The sequence below is a fragment of the Lepidothrix coronata genome, unplaced genomic scaffold (genome assembly GCF_001604755.1).
Source record: "Lepidothrix coronata isolate B3197 unplaced genomic scaffold, Lepidothrix_coronata-1.0 Scaffold2, whole genome shotgun sequence".
Classification (NCBI taxonomy): domain Eukaryota; kingdom Metazoa; phylum Chordata; class Aves; order Passeriformes; family Pipridae; genus Lepidothrix; species Lepidothrix coronata.
The window spans coordinates 12,311,371-12,336,912 of NW_016690182.1; the positions used below are offsets into that span (position 1 = coordinate 12,311,371).

The following is a 25,542-nucleotide window of genomic DNA, read 5'->3' on the forward strand; positions in this document are numbered from 1 at the left end:
AACAGAGGGAGCAACGTGCCTCTGATGACACTCAAAGAGACAGACTGTCAGGATTCTTGTCAGCATTTCAGCTTTGAGCAGCTTGCGGTTTTGCATGAATATTTTCTCCTGAAAATAAAATGCTGTTTGTCAGAATTATGCATTCAGTAATCCCTTTCTAATGTCAGAATCAGACATGCAAAAACCCCTAATGTCATGTCAGGAGGTCAGATTTTATGGAGCAGTATGTCATGGAAATCCCAACAGCAAGCACTGCACCCACGGCAGAAGTCTCTGGTTCTAACTTCAACACTGAGAACACACATAGGTAGAAAATTTCAAATAAGCTTGGATATAATAAAAAACACTGAAGGAAGCTTTCCAATAAAAACAAAGCCTTGGTGAAACAGGTTTGCCCTTCAAGAAGCTTTGACACTAATTGCTGCTGCAAACAAATATCACACATCCCCTTATTGTCAAATCACAAAATCTATCTCTTTTCAATAACTGCAGTACTGGGTGTACATTTACATGTAGTGAAACTCCCAGTAGTGCCTCCAACACGCAATGAAATATCACATTTCATAAAATGGTGAATTATAAAACCAGCAAAACAAGTTAAATGTGATATCTGTGATCAAGACTTTACTGAAACTACATTTCTGCAACAAAAACTGAAGTTGTCCGGTTGCCCCAGTTAGACCAGTGCTGAATTAAGGCCCCATTCACTGTACAGCTGTCAGAGTGTGACAGGAGGAAAACCAGGTTGCCTTTTAGTATCTGATTCAAGAAGAGTCCTGTGTGGTGTGGTGCCTGCTATGGAGAGCAGTTGGCAGTAAGAATTGCCAGGTTACAAGATCTTTGTGTCCCTTGCTCAGCTGTAGCCCTGTGCAAAGCAGTATCTCCCAAAAGAGATTGCAGCACTAACCCCCAGCTAACCCACAGCAGCACTACTCCAGGCAATCTGTAACTCGAGAGCAAGCAGCATCTCCCAAATCCCCACTTGGGAGTTAACACCATCGACCAGGCTGGTCACCAGCCCACGGGCTCAGGTCAGGCTGTGGGCTGATCTTGTCTGGCTCTCTGGCCAGAGGTGAGGGGGAATCACCACTTACTCCTGTAACTGAAAGGGGGGGAAGAGAACAGTTTGATGGAAGCTTATGGGACATCCCTATTTCTGCACACCATCCAAAGTAACATCTCACCTCCCAAATGCCAGTTGTTCTCAAAGAACTGAGGCCATTCACAGGTTCAGATGAAGATCCTCATTCACAACTATGACAGCAAAGGTACTTGTTGTGTCAGCATGAGCAGGCAGCTGCTCTCAGATCAGATCTGTTTATTAAACCCTTTGTAAATCTGCTGTTATCTAACAGGCATGATCCTGTGCCCATACATTATTTCTGCAGTGGGGACAGGTCATTTGATTCTCTCCTTCCTCACTCCCCAGTCTCTTCCAAGGTTTTTTGTATATCTGAAGCTAGAACCAGCCACACACTAATATGCAGGATACAGAGGCTGGGATAAAGCAAGAATCATAGAATCACAAAATGGATTGGATTGGAAGGGATCTTAAAGACCATCTAGTTCCAACCTCACTGTCATGGGCAGGGACACCAAAACATCAGACAGAGTAGAGGGACATGCTACTTTCAGCTCCCAGGCACTACACCTGGACTGTGCAGGACAGTTTATGAACCTGTATTTGGGGTCGGAAGGATGAACATTTTCATATGTAAAGTCTGAATGTTCATTGGACAGAGCTAGTACTTGAATAATTTTCTCCAGAGACAGCAAAGAGTTAATTTAAAGCAATAGCATCAATCCCTAGAATAGCCAGAGTCTAAACCCACACAAGAGCTGTGCTGCCTCACTCCAGAATCTGGAGCAAGGAAAACAGTGACAAAAATAAGATCATTCCTCAATTACAGAAGACAGAACTGTTAAATCAAGCTCAGAATTGTCCTTGAAGAATCTAGCTCTCCCCAGTTCTAAAACCAACCCCACATTCCTTTGAGGGTTTTCATGGATACAGCAATATGAAATCGCTCATTGCTGTGTAGCTGCTAACAAGAGACAGATGTTTCCTTCAGTTCCAGGAACATGTAGACATGAAGCACATTATGATGACCCACTAAATACTTCTGACTCTTTCTGCATGTTACCTCTTCATGCATTTAGTCAAGAAAATGCAGCACAATTCCGTGCTTTTCCTGCTAACTACAGAGCTGACCAGAAGAGCATGCTTGGAGCAACTGCTTGATCTTAGCAAGCCTTCATCAGAGGGCAAGGAAAGTCAAGCAACACATTTTCACTGAGTGAAGCCAAAGTTTGAGAGTTCCTGCAGTTACTCCAGAGCCAAATGAGCTGGTGGCTGTGAGCCACGTTATTTATTTAGCTGGTCCAGAAGACACGCACCACACGCCGGTGTGCAGGACGAGCATCTGTTCCACTCAGACCTTTGGCTACATTCTTTGCTTGATATTAATACCAGGGAAAATTTAGTAACTTAACCACTGGCATGAGAAGTCATACTTCTAAGAGAACAGATGGCAGTGATCATCATGGCTTAATTTTAGGCTTCAAAAATTGTTCTGAGTCAGCAAAGCCTCAAGGGAAGAGAAAGGAAAAGGCGCAACATCTGTAAAACCTCTTACCTGTTTCCCATCCAAGGTATACAGCTTTTTGACCACTCCTGTCTCCAGTTTTATAGCTTCGGTGATGTCAGTGAGAACTTGCTCAAATGAATGGGCAGTCTTCTTGTTCAGGAGCACACGCACTGCCTTCCGGGGCTTCACCCCGCTGCGGATGATGGTCACCAGCTTGGGGCGCACGAAATCCTTGTTCTCCTTCGCCTGGGCACTGTTGCTGCTGGCCAGAGACTGAGGTGCTTTCTGGTTGGCAGATGTCTTCACGTTGACAGACCAGTTGGGGTTGACATTCTTGGTGTATTCCACCTTCTTGAAGAAGTTGTCAGATGAGCAGACGTAACTCTCCCCTTTTGAAAGAAGTGAAATTCTGCAGTTACTACAAAAAGGCTGCTGGAAAACAGGCAATATGCTTTCCCCGATTAATCATGCAAACCACTGATAATTGTTTTCATCAGCACTTCCACGGCAGTTTGTTATTAAAACATTTTGCCTTATTTTAATTTTATATTTATGATTATTTAAAATATGACTGGTATTTCCACAAACTAGGGTAGTTCATGCCTTAGCTTGCGTGAACAAATATATACAAGCACTCAGTCACATGAACCAGGGGTTAAAAAAGGCTGAATTATAAAAGTAGTTAGGTATTGGAAGATGCAACTAAGCTGCCTAAGAGCTCCAAAACACCAAATTCATTTGACCACCTTCATTAAACTGTAACTTTGCCAGCTTCCTCTCCATCTTTACAGACCTAGCTACTACTTCAGTGTGTCATTCCCTGCCAGAAGGACATCAACATTCATCCCCAAAGTACCTTTGCATCATGCTTGAAAAATAACAAAAATCTTGTACTGAATTGTCTCTACTAAAAGTAGCATTGATAAATCTAGCAGGCATAACAAATATGCTTTTTTAAATCACCAGTGGTTTATTAGAGAACAGACCTAATGGCAGCTGAGATTAAGCACTACACCAAATGCCACTGCTTGCTTTTATATGGCTGGTACCAACCAAAAATATATTAAATCCAAATTTAGACATGGTAGAGAAGGGTTACATGGTCTTGTTAGTAATTCACAAAAAGCCCTTCCCTATCCCACCCAAAATTAGTTTCAAGCTTTGTCTGTAATTTACAGGATCCTATCTATCTAAGGTTTTAAAAGCACCTTAAAGGATTTGTAGGATCTTCTTTTGGGCCTGCAAATCTGATGGATGCTAGAAGAGTTATTACTAGAATGAGACTGTAAACCAGTATCCCTAAGGGAATGTGGCTGTCTAGTCTGAAATGACTCAGGCTGCTGAGCACTTGAAGACACACTGAAAAAAAGTCAGTCAATGCTAGAGGAAAAAGCTTCTGTCTCGCCATTAGATAAAATTTTAATAGGAACTGAGGGCATAACCTGTAGGATTTTAGAGTTTCTTCTGGTGTTTTCTTGGGCTGATCTAATAGAATTAAGTTCTTCACGTATTACAACAGATTTGAAATCAAAATACAAATTTAACTATACTGAATAAGAAAAAAAAAAAAAAGGAATTCCTTCTTCGCACAGTCAGACAGGTTGCATTTCCTTATCTGTCCATGCAAAATCCAGGACCTGGATATCTTTGAAAAGCCTACCTGACAGCCGAGTCTGGCTTTCCATTCCAGGACCTCTAGGGCAGGATTTGACATCCAATTGGCAGAGGTATAAATATGGATTTCCAAAGAGTCCATTGGTTTCTGCACAGCCCAGGCACGTAACATACCCGGTATAATGTTCATACAGTCGTCCTCCTGCTGACTAAACTGCATTTTTGGTGGAGGAACCTAGAGGGTCCCTCCCTAGAACACATGGTGAGACCACTAACAGGCAATAAACAATAAACAGAAGACTTTACAGGCTTATAACAATGGTCTATGTAGTATTTATGCCCCTATTACTGCTAAGGGTTTGATGTCACAAGCAGCCATAGAAAAGACGCAGGATGATCACTTATTTTAACCCTTTGTACCCAGTTTGCCACAAAATAATGCACACTTGTGGTGCTTACATCTCTAACTGCAGCTCTTCTCCATCAGTTGCATAAAAATGACCAAAATCTTTTATCAACAGGAAGCAGATATTCTGTTTTCCCTTCTAAAGATGGAATAAAAATACAGAAGGGAGAAGAGAGCTGACAAGGTTCATGATGAACACTGTCAGTTGGGCACTTTGTCAACTAGTTTACCCAAACTAATGCAATAATCCCACCTGGAGGTTCTGTTGGCTTGACCAAACAGTAAAAATTTGTATTTGCTGTCAGAAAAAACCCTCATTAAACTGACCATGTAGCTGAAGCTCCTTAATTCCTCATATTTTGTGAATCTGACTCAATAGAAACTTAAATATACTCCACAGAGTACCACACATTATAAAGAATTCCCACTGGACATATCATTTTCCAGAAGCACTGAGTACTTCAGATCTTCCTGATTAATAAGTGATAAGCTGTGGTTTATTCATCTGCTTCAGCCAAGTAACACCTGGTGTGGAGCAGGCCAAGGCTTCTCTCCAGTTTCACAGCAGAGTTTAAAGGGCAGAGGGGGGAGTTTGGAATGCTCACAGGGAATTATCCCTGTCCTAAGAGCCTGAGCCCTCCCAAGCTCATAATCCCTGGGTGGCAGAGCCTTTATAAGTGTGTACAGAACAGAACTGTGCATTATCCTTTGAGAAAATGGATTTCTCTCTTTGAACGCAACACCAAGAGTAAGTGATTTGAACGCTGCTGTCACCCCTGCCCCAGGCTCCCCTGTGGAAGCTCCTGACCTCACCTGCACCTCTGCTTCCCTACCTGAAAAACAGAAGTAGCAATACCAGCCACTGAAGTGTGGCAAGGCTTGACTTTCACCCATATTTGTCTAATACTTTTGGGTAGAAGACGCCACAACGAAAGAAAGTATATATTTGCACTGTGTTCTACAAACACATGAGGTGGTGCAGCGTATTTTCCATGAATAAGTTCCATGTTTTAAAGCAAGCGGAAGAGATTCTTGGTCTGTTTAGTACAGTGGTATTACTCTTATTTCCAGCTGAATCCTTTTAAATTCCTTACTGCACACCACAGCTGTGTATTTACACCAGTGTACACCAAAGGCAATAGTGGCATGAAGGCAATACTCTTGTAGGCTTTTTTCCCCTCAAATGTGCTCTTAGGTGGTTGTACAGATCTACACGCTGGCCTTTCAAGTTGTACTCACAGTCACAAGCAGAAAATAGAATCTGCCCTTTCTCGCTTTGTTTCATTTAGCCCAAACCCTAGCAAATATTTTATTGGGTTCTAAAACTGGAAAGGAATTTGTTTGGAGTGATAATTCAGGATAGCAGTTCAGAGTAGCAGCTCTTCTCAGTGTCATTTTTGCAGTTATGGCTGTATAGCTCCAGGGAAAAGCAGCTTTTCTTTCCTTCTTCCCTGACCCAAAGATGTAACCTGAAGCTTTAACTTAATTTAGAAATCACTTCAACTGATGTCTTCCCAAACTCAGTTTATGACCCTCAAATAGTAGCAAAATTATCATTCAGGTTCCTCAGTGAGGCACATCCATTTGCCAGCCAGGAACACGTGCTATCCCACCTCCCACAGTGGAGTTTTACCCAAACCTTACCGTGGCGGTAGCAGGACTGAGCAAGTGTGAGCTGTGAACTTTCCAGCTTTGAACAAGCATTCATTAAAAAAAAAAAAGAGATATCCTATGGGGAATACTGCTACCTCAGAGGAAGGAGTGGTTTCCTGGTTTCTCTGTTACATCTGTCTGTGCTAAGCCTATAATGAGAAGTCAAGGTGTACCACTGTGCCAGTCAGAGGTTGTAAGTGATTGACACAGCGTGGTTGCAGAAGATGTGCACAGCATAACAGCAGGATGGGAAGTGAACACGAGATTTTGCGAAATGCAAAAGAAACAACTCCGAGAAGAATATATAAGCACAAAAATCTGTGTACAAATATTTGAAGGAACACGTCTTGAGCCAGCAAGCAGCTGTGCACACGTGCAGCAATCCAGCTGTAAACCACGAGAAGGTGTGATGAACAGCCACGTCAGTACTTCCAAACAAAACCCCAAATGGGAGCCCCAGAGAGACACACTCATGCAGTGAGGGCGGGAAACATCATCCTGACAAGATCCAATCTGCTGCTGAGCACCAGCTGTGGTACCAAGGACAGCATTTGTTTAGTGCAGGGCCAGGTCAGTGCACGATGCCCCTTCTGCACTGGGGAGTCAGAGCCCTGCAGGATGATGTTGCAGGATGCTGCAGGATGACACACTTGTCATCATGCCAGTGTGTTCCCGAGGTGTCACAATTCCTATCATGCCACCAAACCAGCCAAGGCATTTATTTGCTCCTGTCCTGCCTTTAGCAATAGATGGACTGACTGCAGACCTTTGACCTTAAGTCATGATCATCATATTTGCCATTTGAAGCCATGGCTTGTATCACACCAAATTACTCTGGCTACAAGTGCATGACACATTCCTGTGCTACCAATTTGACAGAAGCACAAGGCGATTATTCAGCTCCTAAAGAAGGGATGATCTCAGCAAAGATAAGGTTTGCCTTAGAGAAGGTTCCTCAGAAAAACCCTAAGCTCCAGAGTAGTGCTAATCCTTCAACCCTCTTACAAGCAGCTCCTTGTGACAATACCAGAAATGACAGGCTGTGCTTTCAGAAAAAGTTATCCTTCCTCAGCACACACCATCAAGTTTCCAAGGATAATGAAATGCAGTCAGAAGTCTTATGAGAAAAACCAGGAAAGCTGAAGTGAGGCCATTTTGAAAGTGTAACTGTTAACACTTATTCCAAAACCAGTCCCTCTGGGCTGCAGTCAATTATTTTGGCTGTTAGCTCTGCTGTTGCAAAGTTGAGATTCTGCTACTGTGCTGAGCTTTAATGTTTCATGGAATTTACTACCACTGCAATAGGAATTAAGTGGACTTAACACCTTGCAGAGTTCATTCCACATGGTGTTGAAGTAGACCTTTGGTTTCAAATGCGTGAACTTTCTGCTGCTTTATGCATTAAAAAGACCTGCTCCACCATGGCAAAATGAACTCTGGAAGAGCTTCCTTCCTTTGGCTCTTCCACAGGGATCTCTCCCATGAAGAGAAGCACCTCTTGTTCTGTTGAAGAGCTGAAAGAAATTTGTGATTAGAAATTACCTTCAAAAGCCTGTAAAGAATTTTGGGGCCACGCTGGTCCTAATGTGACAGCCAGGATGAGCAAGCAAATAAAACAGAACTTCAAGGATAAATTTTGTTGTGTAGGATGCTACTAGCTGAGCTATTAGGACAACAGCCACAGAAAACAATTCCACAGGTTACCAAGGTTTCAATATTGGACTACATGAATTTCACTTTTCCAGGCAAACTGGAACACACACACACACACTGGGTGGAGATTCCAATATACTTCCTATAAATCCCTCAGCCCCAGCACACAGCAGACTCTGTACAGCTCCAGGGTGGAGCCCCTCCTGTGATTACTTTAAACACTCCTGGACAAGATTTTGGAAAATATTCCCAAGGGCATGACAGGATACAAAAAGTTTGGAAACACTTTCTGGAATATCTCACGCAGCCCAAGAATATTTGCACATTGAGCAAAACAAAACCCTATTCAGCTTTTTTTAGTGCTTTATCTGAAGCAAGAGCAAATTTCAACCATGTAGCGCAGGACAGGGCATAAATCCACCTTTGGATGGGCCCTCTGATCACAATGCAAGGGGGGTTGTGCCCTTCCCAGCCTGAGCATCCCAGGAGCTCAGGAGGGAAAAGCACTGCAGCTTGAACTAAATGCTGAGTCTCAAATTTTAGTTTTAATCTATGTCTGCATTTCTGCCTTTGTTGGCCATGTCTAATACATGCTATATTTGTATTTAATGGGCTTATTTGCACGTGTGTTTCTGACCCTGGCCATGCACAGCAAAGGGCACTTAATTCACAGGAAATGAGCCACTGACTAAAAGCAGGTCACAATTCCACTTACAACAAAAAACCTATAAGATGTAAGTACTTGCAAACCACTGACCAAACCCCGGAAAAGGCTCAGGAGGGGAATGAAAGCACTTGAACAAGGAAGCTTCGAGCTCTGACTTCCATCTTGGTGTCATTGATGGGCTTTGGACAAACAGGTAGAATTGTTTTTCTGCATTTCAGTTCCTCATCAGTGATAACACCTTCTTCCACCCCCACATGTTCACATCAGAACCTCCCTGGGCAGGAGTTATCTGTCATTACACTCTGAACCAGTGCCTTGAACAGTAGGATGCTCCATTCGGTCGGTGCCTCTAAATACATGGCCATGGATGTCCAAGCTTTACAAGTGAGAAATTTGGCTTTTGAGGAAGTGTCAGTCCCTCCTCACAGGGGAAACAAACCAGTACTGAGGTTAACTGGGAGCTGCAGTGGCTTCAGCAGCCAGGAGTCTGACTTGTGCCTTTCTCTCACTCTCGGGCTGTGCCTCACTGTCCCTTTCGTTATGTCAAGAAGCTGCTATTGGGCCACATGGGAAAGCAGCAAAATTATGGAGAGGGATAAAAAAAAATCTATTGTCCCACAAAGAGTTCATTTGTGGGACAATGGGGTCTAGAACATGTGGCCAAGAGCAGCATTTCTTTGCTGCTGAAGTCCATGTACAACATCAGCTTCCACCTTTACCCAGCCCTCCATTCCAAGACAAAGAGCAATCAGAGCTGAGGTGGGAGAATTTCCATCTCATCACACTGAGTCTACAGGAACATAGAGGCTCAAAAGGAACCAAGGAACAAACCATCCTGTGCAGATGTCAAAGGAACTAAATTTTAGCAGAAACTTGGGTGACAGTGTGAGCTGCTCTACAATCAGCTTGAGAACAGCTGGAAAGGATGGCACATGATTTTTTTAGCATCTTTCATATGCAGGTTTTATCACAGCACAAGGCACAGAACGATCTGTTAGAACAGTGACTCACCAATAAATGCAGCTTCCTATACCGACCTCCTGAAGCCTTGGTCACTGGAACCAATTATAATATGAATGGGAATAAAGATCACCTGGTGCTCTTTTCCAAAAGATTCACTTACTGCCTAAACCAGCCACAATGAACAGCAGCACTTGGGCCCAACATCCACTCCTGACTCAGTCAAGACAGCACACAAGTGGGAGATGCTGTCAGCAGGTTACCTGCCACCAGGATCAGCTGTAACAGTGCAGTGACAGGAGGCTGTATTGCACTTAACCACCATATAGGTTAAGGAGGAATACAGTCCTAATCAATGGCAGCATGTGCATTATTTACAAATACATTAAAACTGAATGCTGAAAATAGGGAGTCAGGTTTAAGGCAATGACTACCATGATGGAAGATGGCCACTAGGAGTGAAAGGAGGGAGAAAAAACGATCAGGCAAGTGGATTTTGAGAGAAGGTCATTGGGAGACCAGACAGCTTGCTGGTACAGCATGGAAAAAGCAGCCTGTGACAGCTGAGGAAGAACTCAGCAGGCAGCAAAAAGCACCTATGTGAGAGAGTCCTGTGGGCTTCCAAAATGGACTTCCTAGCCAGCATTAGGGTTCAGTACAGGAAAAGACCAAGAGGCACATCCCAACTGGCAACTATGCGAGCAGACTTCCCTTATTACATCTTGGACAAGCTGAGACGTAAAACATCCATCCAGAACCTTAGGAGAACAACCCTGAATGCCAGGGAAGAAGATTACCAGCTCTGGGTCTGGAGAACAAAAGGGTTATTGCCAAGCCCCAGTTAATTAGCAGCACACCATGTGGGTTTTGTTCACCTGAGATGTCTATCTCTAGGATATTGGTACTGTGCAATATCACTCTCTACCCTCCAGGATTATATTCAGACTACATGATATAAGCACGTTTTCAAACCATGCAGAAGTAATCAAGTACTTAGAACATGATGTGAAATATTATCAGTAATTCACCAGCTTTTGCAGTAAAACCACTGAGATTAGCCTCTTTGATGATTTTTCCTATGCTCTACTTGTTTATTGGAAATTACTATAATAAATTGGTCACATTATAGCAACTAGAACTAGTTTAGTTACCCATAGTCTCCAAGCAGAAAGCTAATTTATGTGGCAGACATACACTGCGTGTGCACTGTTCTTGTATGTCACAGCCAAGTGTAACTCCCAAGTTCTGTCTTTCCATGCACATATCTAGTACACAGTTACACAAACACCCAAACTAACAGCAGAATTTACCGCAGGTTTTTTACAACCACAATACTGTAAATTTCTTTTCTGCAATAGATGCGTAGGTCATCCCTAGAAATACGGAATATTGTTATTGTTAAACTGTCAATAACAGCATACAGACCAACTTTGGCATTTTCAAACACTGGGTTCCTTTGTTTTCACTCTGCTCATGTTATATTTTCCTAGCTGTTGCTCTGCTGAGGACACAGCAACACAGACAATTCTGGTGTGGTTTTAATGCCTCTTTCAGTGCTGTATCCAGATACCATTTTGGCAGAACAAAGCCAGAACCCGAATGCCAGCATCTCCCATCTGTACCTTAACCAGCAAAAAATGTTTTCATGAACTAGGTGCCTTCTTAGCTACAGCAAAACCCAGTGTAAAGAAGGCATAACAAAGGGTTTTTAACTTCACTGACAGAAGAGGAAGAGTATAAAAAGAGAATAAAGAACTGCATTTTCTCATGGAGTTATATCTGAAGATTTACATTAAATCGAGGATAGGCAGGGCTGAGAGCTGCCATTAGAGAAAGGCTGTGGCCATATTAAGAGACCAGAATGAAACATGGCAGAATCTCTAAAATTAAGGGAGGCCACACCTCCATTTGGCAGCTGTAACTGTGCTGAGAATAACTCCACTAGGATACATCATCACTCTGAAAGGCAGTGATTTCTTCCCAGGAAAACTCCTCTGTGGAAAACAATATCTCTTCTGTGTGCTTGTCCCCCACGAAGCATTTTGGGGAAATGAGTATCCCACTTGACAGACAAGGAATTCTAGGGAGAGATGCTTTAGTCAAGGTCACACAATGACTCACTGCTGAGGCTGCCCCTGCAGTTCATGCCTCACACACTCACATCCATTGTCTTTTACTAAAGGCAAAAGCCTTCTGGATTTTCAATAGTTACCAAATCAACCAGGTCATCTGCTTGGAGGGAAACATCAAGGAACAGTGAAAAGCAATTCCCCTCTTGCAAAGAATACTCAGGATATTCCAGGTCCAAACAAAGAATGGAATGTCTGAATTGCTTGAGGAAAAGAAAATCAGGGTGGCTGTGGGTGCCCTCTGTGCACCCCACTCTGGCTCTGCTGCCAGCAGAGCTTGCCCACAATCATGTCTTGGGCAAGGAAGAAGGATTGGCCTTGAAGCCATTGCATTCCTGAGACTCCATGGGAAAGACAGCATCCACTGCTGCAGAGGGAGCACCCCAGGCACAGACACAGCTGGCAGCTGAGCTCCACAGGAGCAACCCTGCCCCCAGGTCACGCCTTCTGAGCAGAAGGTTTGATTTTTGACTTATTTTTCATCCCACAGTCCAAGTGACATGCAGAGGAACCGGCACACTGACACCCCCTCTACATACAGGGGCACACTCAAACCTCCCATGCAGGGGATGCCTTCCCACACTGCCCCCCAGACCTACCACAGCAACCACCCACCATTTTTGCTGTCCCTGCAGAAATACTCTTCAAATACACCCCCTTACACACACACACATTTGGACATCTCCAGGCACCTCCCTTCCACGCAGACCCTGCACGGACCATATTCAGACACAGTACATGAGCTCCCAACGCCCTCTCCACACACATTGCTCTGCAAGACCTCCCCAGCACTCACCTTCCACACACACAGCCCAACACACCTCTATACACTCCCTGAGCACAAACCCCAGAGCACACCCTGTGCATGAACACCCTGAAGAAATCCCAGCACCTCCTCTGCAATCAACCCTTCACAGACAAACGTATAAACCCCCAAATTTCACCAAGTGCAACCTGCTCAAAACACCCTTCTCCGTACAAAAGCCTTGTCCATTAACTCCCCTTCCTAAACATGCTCTGTGAACCTCCAACACCCCCCTCCACACACTCCAAGCACTAAAAACTCCCAGCACCCTGCCTTCCACACATCCATCATCCACACAGTGCCTGCACCCAAACACCCCTCTCCACACACACCCAAGTCCCTGCACAGCCCTGACCACACCCCTGTGGGTTGTGCACGCACACCTTGTGTGCATAATACCCCCAAAAACCCCCCTATACCCAGAGCGCATAAATCCTTCCCACGCCCATTTGCACACCCGCTACATGAACGCCTCGGCACCCCCCTTGCTTTTCCATTCAACCCCATCCACCCCGGCGGGAAACCCGCATCCCTTCCCAGCCTCCCCCTGCACCCGTCGGGGACCACCCCTCGGCCCCCCAGCCCGGACAGACGTGGGGACACCCTCAGACAGCCCCCGAGCGGTGGACACAGCCATGTCTAGCCGAGAGCAGACACACCCCTCCGGCTGCACATCCGCAGCCGAGCGAGCGCGCTGGGGACACCGCGGGGGTGTCACCGCCGCCCCCTCCCGCACCGCTCGGGAGGGGAAGGCGAGCGGGCAGGTTCAGCACAGCGGGGCAGAAGCATCCCTGCTTCTCGCCCGAGGAAATGTGACCTTATCGGCAGACCCGAGTGGTGCAGCCCCCTTCCCACCCCGCCTCCTCACTGCACCAGGCAGCGATGCTAATTACCTTCCTCCAGCTCATCCATGCTCCCGATCTTCCGCGACCCATCGATGGTGTAAATGTAACGGACTCCCTGAGGCAGATTAATGTTGTCGGACAGGGACCGGGTCAGGTCAGCCAGGAGGGCATCAAAACTTCGGAAGCGGTCAGAGGACACGGCATATACAATCCCCTTGAAGTAGCGGTCCCCGTTGCGATAGAAACGCACCTTCTTGGCTTTCTTCTCGTTACTCAGTGCCTGTAAGGTCCTGGTTCTGTAGAAGCTACAGTGAGCACTGTGAGTGGGGCTGGGCAACCCGTTCATCCGTGAGCCTCGCATGTTTCTGGACGCCTTGTCTCTTTCGTCAAAGTGTCCAAAATCAAGTTCCATAGTTTGGTGAACCCTAAAGATCTGAAGCTGGGCAGGAAGGAGATGGGGAGAGAAAGAGTGCAAAGAGAGGGGTTAGAACCAAGCAGAGCCACAAATTTCAGGGAAAACTGACACTAATGCACAGGCTGTGTGTGGAGCAGGACAGATGCATTTGGGAAGAGCCCCCTCCCCTGACCCAGATTTGTATCGATTCCGGGGACTGAGAGTAGGAGGGGTCCTCGCATTTTGAAAGGGATCCAGCTACTGGGGGCAGGGAGCACGTTTCTAGAGAGCTGTCTGCTCCTGCACCTGGGAGTTTTCAAAGTGCAGTAAATTGGGACTTGGGGCGCCAAAGAGATACATGGCAATCACAACTCTGCCCCAAAAACTCATCTGAACACCAGCTGGCAATGAATTAAACCTCTGAGCCCTGGGAGGTTTCCTTTGGCAACAGAAAACAAGGAGATCCCAGTAAGTCAGCCCTTCAGTCTGTCGAATCACGGAAGGACCCAGAGCATCTGAATGTTTAACATTAGAATAAACTGGCATTTATGAAAGAATGGTCACAGGGGAATAAGCAGTTTCTTTGTGACAGCCTGTTCAATAAGGGTTAGCAATGAGATCCAGCCCACCCTTCCCCCTATCCGCAGCCCCCTCCTAGCCCATCAATCAATTCCCAGGACCAGCCTACATCTCTGAGAAAAAAATGACTGCAAAGAAAAATCTGTCATTGAAACGCAGCTTCGGTAAGCTCTTTTCAGCCTTATTCTCCTCTGAATTGCATTTTTGCTCCCGTTTAATGAGAAGGAGAAAATAAAGGGGCTATTTCCACCTCCCCCTTCCAGCCCTAAGTGATTTAATTGCTGGAAGTGCCCGTGCCCCAGGGACACGCCGCCCCGGCTCCTCACCTTTCATTGTTCTGAGTACGGGGGCTCCCAGCACAGAAAAGCTTAGACTGGAGCTGACACCCAGCAAGAAGGAATTTTGCACAGTCTCTAGTTTATGCTCAAGAACAACCTTCCTCCCGCACCAAACCCCAACACAAAAGGAGAAGGAACCCTCCAACCCTGCAATAGAGACCTTTCCACTCCCTCAGCTCAATCAGGAACGTGCAACTCACGTATGTTGCTCGCATGTTAACACGGGGCTGAAAGGGGATTTACACCAGTACTTGGCAGCCAGGTATAAATCTAGGAAAAGCTGTTGCTATCTCTTCCCCACCCCTTACATTTGCCAGAACGAAGCTCCTTCCCTGTATTTTACAATGTCAACGCGACCTGTGCAGGAAAAAAATCATCGTGCCCAGTCTGCAGTGAAGCAGATGACAATACAGCCCATCTGCAGAGAAACCCCAAGCTGGGAACATTTGCCCCAGGATGCCAGTTAGGGTAGATTCAGTCTGGTGTCATGCACTGAACAATGAAACATCCAAGCAACTTCGGGAATGAATCAGAGGATGCAGGGGGTTTGATTTTAAAATGAACTGCAGATGCTGTAAGGCACCAAGAAAAGATTCCTCCTTTCTGTTACTTTTCTGCATGCAAGTCACTCAAAAAAGCTCTACTCACCGGTTTTCAGCGCTCAGGGTGGAGATGCTGAGAGAAAGAAAACCAGGCTCACTCTGCCTTTGTTGTCTGAGCTCCAAGCAAGAAATTCCTGCCAGGGTGGATGAGACGCCTCCTAGGTCCTAGTGCCTTGCTCCATCCCTTCGCGGTAACTTTGCCTCAGTGATTTTTACTCTCACCATCAGTACCCTGCTTGTAGTCTGTGTTTGAGGGTAAAACGGTGTGTTCATTCCACCTCTGGATAGGTTAACAGATGGGTAAATAAAATGTTTAAAGGGGCAAGTTTGGGGGTGATGTTTGGAAAGATGAGAATTTCCCCTTGGACCCAACTGCACCAAGAAAGCATCTGGTCCCACAAAGAAAAAAAAAAAAAGAGAGAGAAAAAAGAAAAAGATAATGGGACTGATGCCCCAATACTACAGGATCAGCAGTACAGGAGGGTCATGGCTACAATCCTGCAGTGTGGTACAGTGCTGGCACAAGATTCCAGTGCGTTTGGAAGGCAACTAAGAAAAGCATAGACCTGTGGAACTGGGCACAGTCCTGCTCCTGTACTGGTTTTACACAGCATTCCTGGTTTACACTGGCAAGCAGAAAGGGAGGGTTCACTTGCTGGTTCTGCATGAGGTGCCCCTGAATTCTTTTTCTCTGTTAACATTGGACACAAGCCAAAGCCAGAGCGCTGAATCCCAGTTCATTCAAATCCCCAGGAGATTCAGGATGGAGTCATTCGACACAAGCTTAACCAAACAGATCCAATGTGGTTCATATCTCAAATTATGAGAGGTTTATTTTTCAATTTCCACCACAGGAGGACCCAGCTGTTACAAAATCGTGCTGGGTTCTTCCTCTGACAGCAAAATCTTTCACCTGCTTTCTGGGTGGAGATTTCTATCCTGCAGTTAGAAGAGCAGCACAGCTAACCCTGCTCCTAACCCCATGGGTGCTGGGCCCCACCTTTATTTTAGAAAAGAATGGGATTTGGAAATGGGAATCTTCCCATCTGTAGAAGGAAATCTTTCCTAACAACGCTGTGTCTGTTTCTAGTGAAAACATCAGATGTTGTCATTTTGGCACATCACAGCAGTATCACATTTACACAGAAGAAGTTGGTATTTATTCCAGCTTTGTCTGCCCTGTACATGATAGTCCAGGCAACACTGACACAAACCCACTGAGAGCTTGTCTTTGTCTGCCAGCAGCTTTCACACATGACATTTGGAAAAAGTTTCTTATTCCATGAAACCACCCTTTTATTCAAAGGCTCCCATGCATCCTCTGCTAAAGCTCTTGGCTGCTCCCTTATGTGCGTGGTGGGATCACTGCAGAGGGGAACACGGGGAAGAACAGGGTCTGTGCTCTCCAGGGCATATTTCTGTAGGTCTCTGGATCCAGTTGCAAGAGGTAGGTGGGACTTCAAGCCTTCTCTATTCCAAATTAGATAATTCCTGGCCATTCTTCACCATGAGCTTAATCTGTCCAGGATTAACAATTCTTTCCTTTACCACAATACCGCTGTAAATATAAATTTATCCATGCTTTAAAAACTTGCCGAAGATATGAATCATTATGCATGTGCCAAGTACAGTAATGGGAAAAATAGAGAAAAGCAGACCAAATTCAGTCTTCAGTGGCACACAGAGCTTCAACAGAGAGGCAGCACACTGTCTGAGATGATGTCTAAGGATCTGGATACTACCCCAGGGTGATGGATACTACCTGGCAGGGTGATGTAAACCCAGTGGAATTGTACCACAATGTATTAATCTCCCAAGTTTGACAAGTTCTGAGGACAGCAATGAGTGTCAAACAGCATTAACAGATGGCTCTTGACTTCTTTCTACATCCGAGACCATACCTGCTGGTGAGATGCAGCATGTCTGCATGGACATAACTGCTCAGGGCATTCTCAGAAGCTTTTTGAAGCACAGGCACTTCCTTTTAAAAGCAGAATTACTCCAGCAAGAGAACTTCTATTTGTCCCCAGCTGAAGGATAAGGTTTTTATAGCAAAGAATGGTTATGCTCTTGAGCAAAACCTCGAGTTACTCCTAAATGGTGCCCAAATCACCTTCAGTACAATAGTCCTTCTTTAATCCTCCCACAAGACCAGAGGGATCTCAGCAGCCAGAGCATCATCAGAGGTGAAGAGCCCAGAGCCAAACTGATTTCACATGTTCTCAGTGAAATCACACCACACTTGCTTCTCTTGAAGTGAGAACAGGATCATCTCCTGCTACGGACACTGGCACAGAAATAAGCAGCTCTTTCTTGACAAATGCAAGGGCCTGCTCCTGACTTCATTTCTGTTGGTCAGGCACAAGAGCTCCTTCACTGGCCTTAAGGAGTTAATGCTAGTCAAAACCTATTTACATCAGAAGAGACTCACCCTCTGAGACACCATAATCTAAACAATTTTAGGCAGCATGAGTGATGGAGAATTGGAAAGAAAATTCTTCTCCCCATCAATAATTTCATCTAGCTGTAAAGGAAAGAATAAATTTAGCTCTTCGGATTAAATAATCAGCTTTAAATCAAGTGAATCATCTTTCCTCCAGAACATTAACATTTAGACTTTTGCCTGTGTAACTAAATCCATATAAAGACATGTTTGTTGACATTGCTGAGCAACTGTGACACTTTGGAAAGGGACAGACTACAGGTAAAAAAGGGTGTGCTTTGTGCTAATTTCTTCACATGCATCTAGAAAATCTAGTTTCTAGCATCATGAGAAGTTGCAGTCTCAAGTACTCTATGCCAATGCTCAGTTACTTTGCTATGCAGCTTCCTGACTTCTATAAAAAATTGCATCTGATAGCCCAGCACATTTTCTGAACAGGAAATAAGGAAATAAGTTAGGGTGATAGGTAGCCAAGGCCTGGCTGTATCACAGATGAGAACTATGGAAAAATCAAGTGGTCACTGCTTTTGGAGGAAGTCTTGGATCAACGTTTTCTAGTCAGTCTATTTAGAAGCACATGTTTAGCTACATTTCTTATTTTAACCTCTGTTCTTCTGGACTGCTTTGAAATTGTCATCCCCGATCACTGCTTTCAAAGCTTTGCTTGATGTGAACCTACACACTGAAACCCTCTGAAATGACAAATTACTGTTTCAGGGCTCTGCCAAATGTGCCAAGGCACTGATGACTGAGAGCTCCTAAAGCCAGTGGCTCAGTCTTGACCCTGTAGAGCAACAGCCTTTAAATCTGAATCTTCAAAAGAGCTGAGAGTTCATCGAAGAATTATCCTATATCAGACTATAGAGTTAAGTTTCTCCTACATAATACTGTGAGCTAATAAGCAACGGGGACTTGGCAAACTTTCACCACATAACATTTGTTTCCTTTGGAGATTTATTTTTATAGGGACCACACACATCTGCAAGTCTTTTATATAGCAATGCTTGAGAGCCAATGTCAGCCCAGCTGCTGGGGAGAGAAGGGTGGAGGAACACTTCCAGAGCACAGGTTCCCCACTCCAAGCCTTGTAGCCATCTGCAGAGGCTGTTCAGACCTTGAACTCAGAGGACTGGACCCTTTTCAAAGCCTGAATCACTGGAAACCCCGGGGAGAAGAAGGGACAAAGTTTTCAGTCTGGGGAAGGAGGAGAGGGTGGAAGAGAAGCTGGGCTCCAAGGCCACCTCCAGCAGCTGCCAATGCAGGACTCTGTGTCCCACAGCACCAGTGACTCCTGGGTGAGACCTGTCACTCCTCCCTGAGTCAGAGCATTTGTGCTGCAGCCCCACACCCTTGGCAGATGCCCTCAATCTGAGCAGATGACCTCAGATAAGCTCCTGCTGAAACTGGGGAAATGGAGTCCTTTGCATCCCCTGAGGGATCATGGGGAAGCAAGCTGCAAGGGAAAAGGCCATTCCCTGTGCTAAGTATCTGTAATCAATGCAGCTCAATGAACTCACCCAAGATATTCCCAACACATCCAGAGAGCAGAAAGCATTAAGACCCACAACAGTCATTCAAAAGAAAAATACCTTTTGCTCCAGATCTCTTCTGGCTCCATCTCCTCTCTACTACAAGCAAATCACCACAATCAATAAATCTTTCCCAGCTGAAAACAAAGTCCCTGATAGCAGAAAACAAAGCACCTCCACCCCATGGTATTTTGGGTAAACCCTGCCAGACCCAGTGAGTTCCATGAGTCAGATTTTGGTGGCAGAACAATGGCACATCAATTTGCAAAGCTTGCAGAAAGCCATGGCAATGCTGCCACTTGCATTGCCTGTACCCTGGGGGACATGCAGAACCTCATTGAGGTTGTCAGTACATTTTTGCTGACCAAGTCATGGATGATATATGGACTGTGAGTCCCAGCCAAGGTCATGACAAATAGAACAACAAAAAAATCCAGTTGTTTCCTTTTTCTAAGGTTGTCCAGGGGCTGCATCATAGTAGTTAGGAGATTCGTGACCAAGAATTTAACTTCTTGATAATTTCATTTTATACAGTAGTTCTAACTGAATACCTGATTGCCAGCCTCTCTCAAAATGCCTGCTGAATGTAACATTGGCTTGAAGGACTTTCCTGATGGAATATTAAGTGATAGAAAGGAAAATCCCATCAAAGCCATCACAGGGGATCATGTCACATTCAAGATGGAAATGCAAGATATTTCCTTTCAAACAGATCCTTTCTGTCACTCCGAAGGCAGTGACAGTGGAGTCAGGTGACACTGGGGGAACATTTGTAGAAGATAACCAAAGAGCTCATCTTATAAGCTTAGAAATCACAACAAACCATTTCAGAAGTTGTTTTCCATGAGAGACTTCCCCTCAGTACACTTGGTGAATGTCATCCCAGACCAAACCCAACAGAGGCTGTGGGTTTAGCCACGTCAGACTCACAGGAAAACACCTTCTCATTACCAAATAGTGAAGGCATTCCCAACAGAAGCCAAAAGATGCCTTTGGTGGCCTTAGGAGACATAAGAGCTTTTGAGCTCTGATATTCAGCACGAAATCAGACAAAGGCTAGAGGCCAAAGGAGGGCAAATTACACCAACCTGGAGTTCTCACAGCCTATCTCGGGCTCGTTTTGAACTTTGAAATTACAGGCATTTCTCAGATCCACACAACCCAACACACTGCCCGCAGTAGTAGTAATCTTGTTTCAATCAGAGCACACACACCTTCCTGGGAGAAGGCTCACACTCCGGCACAGCCTGTGTTTATGCCAGCACATCTGGCTTCTGGCAGCAGAGCACGGGTGCTGGAAAACTCCCAGGGTAGCTGCAAGGCCCTAAGGAAACCTGTCTCTTGGCAGGAGATGAGTAATCAGTGTTAAGAGTGCGGATTCTGGCTGAGCTCAGCTGTTGTGTAGAAGCTTTGAGCTGTCAGCTACATGGTAGGAGTAATTGTCATTCAGCTTGCTCACCTCCTTCCCCCAGCAGTAACAGCTGAGAGAGAGAGGCAGCTCAAAGGTTTCTGCACTCTCCAGAAGAGGGGAGAGTAGGTAAAGAATGTTTCTGCGCCTGTGTTTTACTGTTTTCAGAGGATGGTTCCAATCTGTTTTATCCTAAAAATTCACAGAGAACACTAATAGATGGTGATTTTTCCATGGCAGCGGATATTCCTTAGCTATTTTGCTATTGTTCTTCAGGCACACATATCACCTACCTACAATAAACTATTGATAATTGTTGCTTTGCATCTGTCTTGGCATTTAAAACATTGAAAAAAGTTAATTTAGCTACATTAAAAGAAAAACTTATCAGCTCAAGGTCTCATGCAAATCAGGAGCACACTGGAAGACCATTGTTTAAACATCAGTGAACTGGGGTCTCTTGTCTGCATAGCTGCAGTCTCTGACTCCAGGGAGACACAGACTCATGGGACAGAACAATAAAACACTGTCATGTACAAGGTCAGCACTGACACCTTCAGTCCCCTTTCTCCAGCAAGGAGCCCACACTGCAACCTCTGTCTCAAACTAAACCCAAACTGATACTTCTCCCACGATTACTGCCAGGCTCTGTAAAGCTGGGTCTTGCACACAGCAGCCAGCAACACCCTGCTTGTTCCTAGTCCAAGGCACCTTGAGCACGGAGAGCATGGGAAGGATACTGGTTCCCAACATGTGCTGACATGCAAAGCCCTGTTCCTGGCAGCTATTGAGGTATTCAGGGATTTTAGATACTTCTTGGGAACCTACAAAGAGCTCTGAGTATATGTTTTATCTTTAAAGCAAAGTGTATGGAAACACAGTATTGAAACACTTTGACTTCTAAATGGCTGTATTTCAAGTACTGAAACTCTGATCTGAACTTCTGCAGCTCTTCCCTTGCTCCCTCCATGCATACCAGAGTTGTGCTGACAAGTGAGACATGGCTTCAGGCAGTTCTCCTCCTTATCTCCTCATTGTGACCATCAAGAAATTGAGCACGGGGCATCGTTAATGTCCCTGAACAGACTCACTCGAGAAAAGCATCATCCAACAGGGAGACAATGACTATAAGTGCTTTGATACTCACCTTTTTAGTAAAAATAATATTACCATTTTATCTTTCGAACATCTGCAGCTTGTTGAAAACAAGTCCTTGTTTAACACTGCAGGGGAGTACTAGATCATAGTTTAGAGGCTGTTGGACAAGAAGCTGACATCAGAAACTGATTCTGATGTTATTTTATCCTCAGATTATGCAGGTTCTGCTCATTAAAAAGCCTTCTCAAGATAAAAAGTATTACACACTGCTCAAGATTTTCTGTACTCCCTCTTTAGATGCAATTCCCAGCGTGGAAAACTTTGTGAACCACACTATAATTGAACAGGAGAATGAGAACCATGTCAGAACATCAGGACTAGTACCCCAAAGTTTGGATCGAGGAGAAACTCCTTGTCTGAAGGTGCAATCAACTAAATTTCTGATTCCATGAGCTCTCAAAAGGTTTACCCTACATCAGCTATGTAAGCACTCATATTGAGCAAGGATACAGATGTTCAGGCACCAGGTAAAGCAGGTTTCAATTTCAGACTCAGTTCTGAGCTGTCATCGGTCACCTCTGAACTGGAGCCAAAAGGCAGCTACTGCAGCTGCTTGGAAGCCACAAAGAACTGTGGCTGTTTCCTGTGACTTCAAACTCCAGAGAAACAAGCCCTAGAACCACTCAATGTGTAGTGTGTAAACGGGACCTGCTCTCCCTTCTGTGTGGATTTGAGGACAGTCCTTACATGGGATGCACAGGGCTAGTGGCTCAAGTCAGAAAACCAACTGATGAAATGCTGTGGTAACGAAAAAAAAAACAAACAGAGATCAGTTTCAATCCTGGCTAGGATTGAAGAAAGGATATCAAGTGGCAAACTGACTTGACCAAGGGCCCTGTGGGCTGTAACCACAGTCCTCTCTTCCATTAGCATCAGCTAAACTACAAAGGTGAGGGCCCTTCTGCAGCAACAGACCTCAGCCCCCAGTGTTGTGTGTACATGAAGTCCCAGCAGAATGTTCCCATCCCAGCTTTATACCACGGGATAATGGTATATTATTATACAATTGCTACAGCCACTACTTTCTCCCAGAGAAAAGCAGAGCAGCTGACTGCAGCCCCACTACAGGAACAGGGTACAGCCACAAACACTGTTCTTTGTATCCATTAAATGCTTTGCTGCTCCAAGTTAAAGTTTTATTCTGTTTCCAATTAGAAATCCAAACTGTTTGTTGGATTAGATGACTTTCACTGTCTAGGCAACCAAACAAATATTTTCAGTTTGATCCTTGTGTTCATTAACCCTGAAAGCACATGGAGCACTCTGCTCAAACACCCCATTCTCGAGTTTAACTGAAGGCACACACAACATGAAGAGCCTGCACGTCCCCCCAGGCATGGTCATGACTCGTTTCACTGTGGTCACCCTGCAGCCATCCAGGCCTCAGCTCTGCTGACTGGCCCAAATAGCCAGTTTGTGGGCTAAGGCTGTAGACATTACCCTGACAGGGAGTTATGAAAGGCAGTGCTTGTCTCGCTTCTAGCCCACACCAGTCACCAACAGGCTGGTTCATGCCAGAGGTCTTTTCATTCTCTTTTTTCATGGCACTCTTCCCTCTCTTCACTGTGGGATGCCCATGTTAGGCTTCCTTCCTCGTCCCTTCCACAGAGAGGAGACATGGAGAGGTGTTTGGTTGTGCTCCCTGCAGTGCAAATCACGTCACACACACTCCCACGGATGCAGTGCCATCACTGCACGCTGTTGGCTCCCTCTGAGTCTGGCAGATGTGGCAGGAAATATTCGCGAGGCACCAACGCCGTGCGAGTTCAGTGCCCAGAGGGTTCCTCCCCCGTGCCCCGCAAAGCAGCACAGACGTGCGGGTGCCCATGTGCGCTCGGGTGCCGGCCCGCTGATGCCGGGAGCCACCTCCCTGTGCCGCGGGGGTCTGCGAGGTGGCAGCGATGCCACCTCGTGGTGACACTGAGCAGCAGGAGCGGGAACAGCGGTCCCAGCTCGGGCGCTGAGCGGCTCGGAGCTGCTCACGGCAGCGCTGCCGGGTGCCGGGACACGGGAGGAAGGACCAGTGGGGACGAGAAGCAAACACCGCGCTGTACTAGCAGCACTGCTGCAGCTGTGAGCCATGAAATCCCCCCGGAAGGACTTGCAGGAACAACAGTTAGTCCATCTGTGTATAAATTTCTATGGCAAGAAAGAAATTAGTCCCCTCTTCTTTCATCCCCTTGGCATGGCAGCAAGAAGCCAGGAAAGATCCCGGCTTTTTGGGCTGGTGGTATGTAAGGTCAGGGCAAGCTCTGAAGGATGTTCGCTGCCCCCCAACCCTGTGAGCTGTAGAATCATGGAATCAGAATCATTATAAAATCATAGAATATCCTGAGCTGGAAAAGACCCATCAGTCCAAGGAGGTCCATGGTGGAGCAGAGATCCACCTGCAGCCCATGGAGGACCCCACACTAGAGCAGGGGGATGTGCCCAAAGGAGGCACAGAGAAGCTCATAGAGGACTGTGTCTCATGGGGTGGACCCCACACTGGAGCAGGGAAAGAGTGGGAGGAGGAAGGAGCAACAGAGACAATGTGTGATGAGCTGACCACAGGCCCCATTCTTTATCCCCCTGCACCATTCAGGGGGAGGAGGTGGAGAAAATCACAAGTGAAGCTGAGCCTAGGAAGAAGGGAGGGGTGGGGGAAAGGTATTTCATTATTTGCTTTTATTTCTCACTACTCTACTCTGATTCAATTGGTAACAAATTAATTTCCCCAAGACAAATCTGTTTTGCCCATGAGAGTAGTTGCTGAGTGATCTCCCGTTCTTATCTCAACACATGAGCCTTTCATCTTATCTTTCTCCCCCTCTCAAATCATTTTGAATGGTTAGTCAGGCCTGGACTGCAGCTTCCCAGCAATGATGCAGATAGATCTATACACACCTTTCTGTTTGTACATTGGGTTTTACCATCCCTAAAGGGGGAAAGGAACACAGACATATTCTTTTTTTTGCCTTACAGGATCAGAAACAGAACACCCCTTGCTTGAACTATACTAACTTATCATTTGAACTATTTCAGGGAAAACAACCTCCAGAGACGGAATTTTAGCTTAGTCAATATTGCATTGAAACATTAGCAGCTTATGTGAGTCAAGTCAGACCAACTGAAGGCTTTGCAAAGCTAATTATAATTTGATTCATGTGGCCCATTGGGTGATAGCAAGACACCATTTCAAATTAGAACCGATACGAGGAACAGTCTCCCTAAACGACAACACAGCTTTCTTCCCTTTAATGCAGGGTCTGCAGACAACTGGATGAAGGTCTTATAAAACGCCTGAAGAAAACAGGTTATCTGGTACTTTACCTTTTGATCCCCTTCCGTAGGTGTTCCCTTTGCTACCCCGGTCGGCAGCAGTTAAATGCGGTACCAGCAGATGGCAACCCCAGAAGCGTTTCCAGCAACTGTCCGACCCACCCGCGCTGTCCGAGCCACGCGGCTGCCAAAGCCACGCGGGGCAGCAGCGTGAGTAGCCCCAGGCATCTGCTTTCCTGCCTCAGCAAGGCAGCAAGAGGATCCGACGAGTTCTGCGTCACTGCAATTAAATGAGGAGCTCTGGAGGAGCTCCGAGGCTATAGGGAACACCTGGGTGGTTTAGTCTCTAACCAGCAGCTCTGCAGTAGAGACACCTTCGTGGCATTCCCCCAGATACCCATTTCATCAGCTTTTAACTCATTCCATAAAATTCTAACTAGCTTCTCAGTGCTAACACGGGGGATGCTCACACCAGATGCACGTGGTCACTGACTGCTGTGCCTCAGCAGT

General features: G+C 45.6%; 1 protein-coding gene across 8 annotated transcripts in view; it reads right to left on the minus strand.

Moving 5' to 3' along the window:
- Positions 1 to 25,171, minus strand: part of DCX (doublecortin) — a 91,682-nt gene extending 66,511 nt beyond the window's left edge. For 6 of the 8 annotated variants that reach the window (XM_017815450.1, XM_017815419.1, XM_017815409.1 and 3 more), the window contains exons 1-3: positions 25,084 to 25,171; positions 13,369 to 13,759; positions 2,637 to 2,977 (exon numbers count right to left, since the gene is read on the minus strand). In XM_017815450.1, coding sequence (XP_017670939.1) covers positions 2,637 to 2,977; positions 13,369 to 13,732 — 705 coding nt within the window. In that variant the 5' untranslated portion in view covers positions 13,733 to 13,759; positions 25,084 to 25,171. Of the gene's footprint in view, positions 1 to 2,636; positions 2,978 to 13,368; positions 13,760 to 15,279; positions 15,450 to 25,083 lie in introns of those variants that run through there. The other 2 variants (XM_017815430.1, XM_017815389.1) reach the window with 1 other exon arrangement.
- Positions 25,172 to 25,542: the final 371 nt, after the last annotated feature.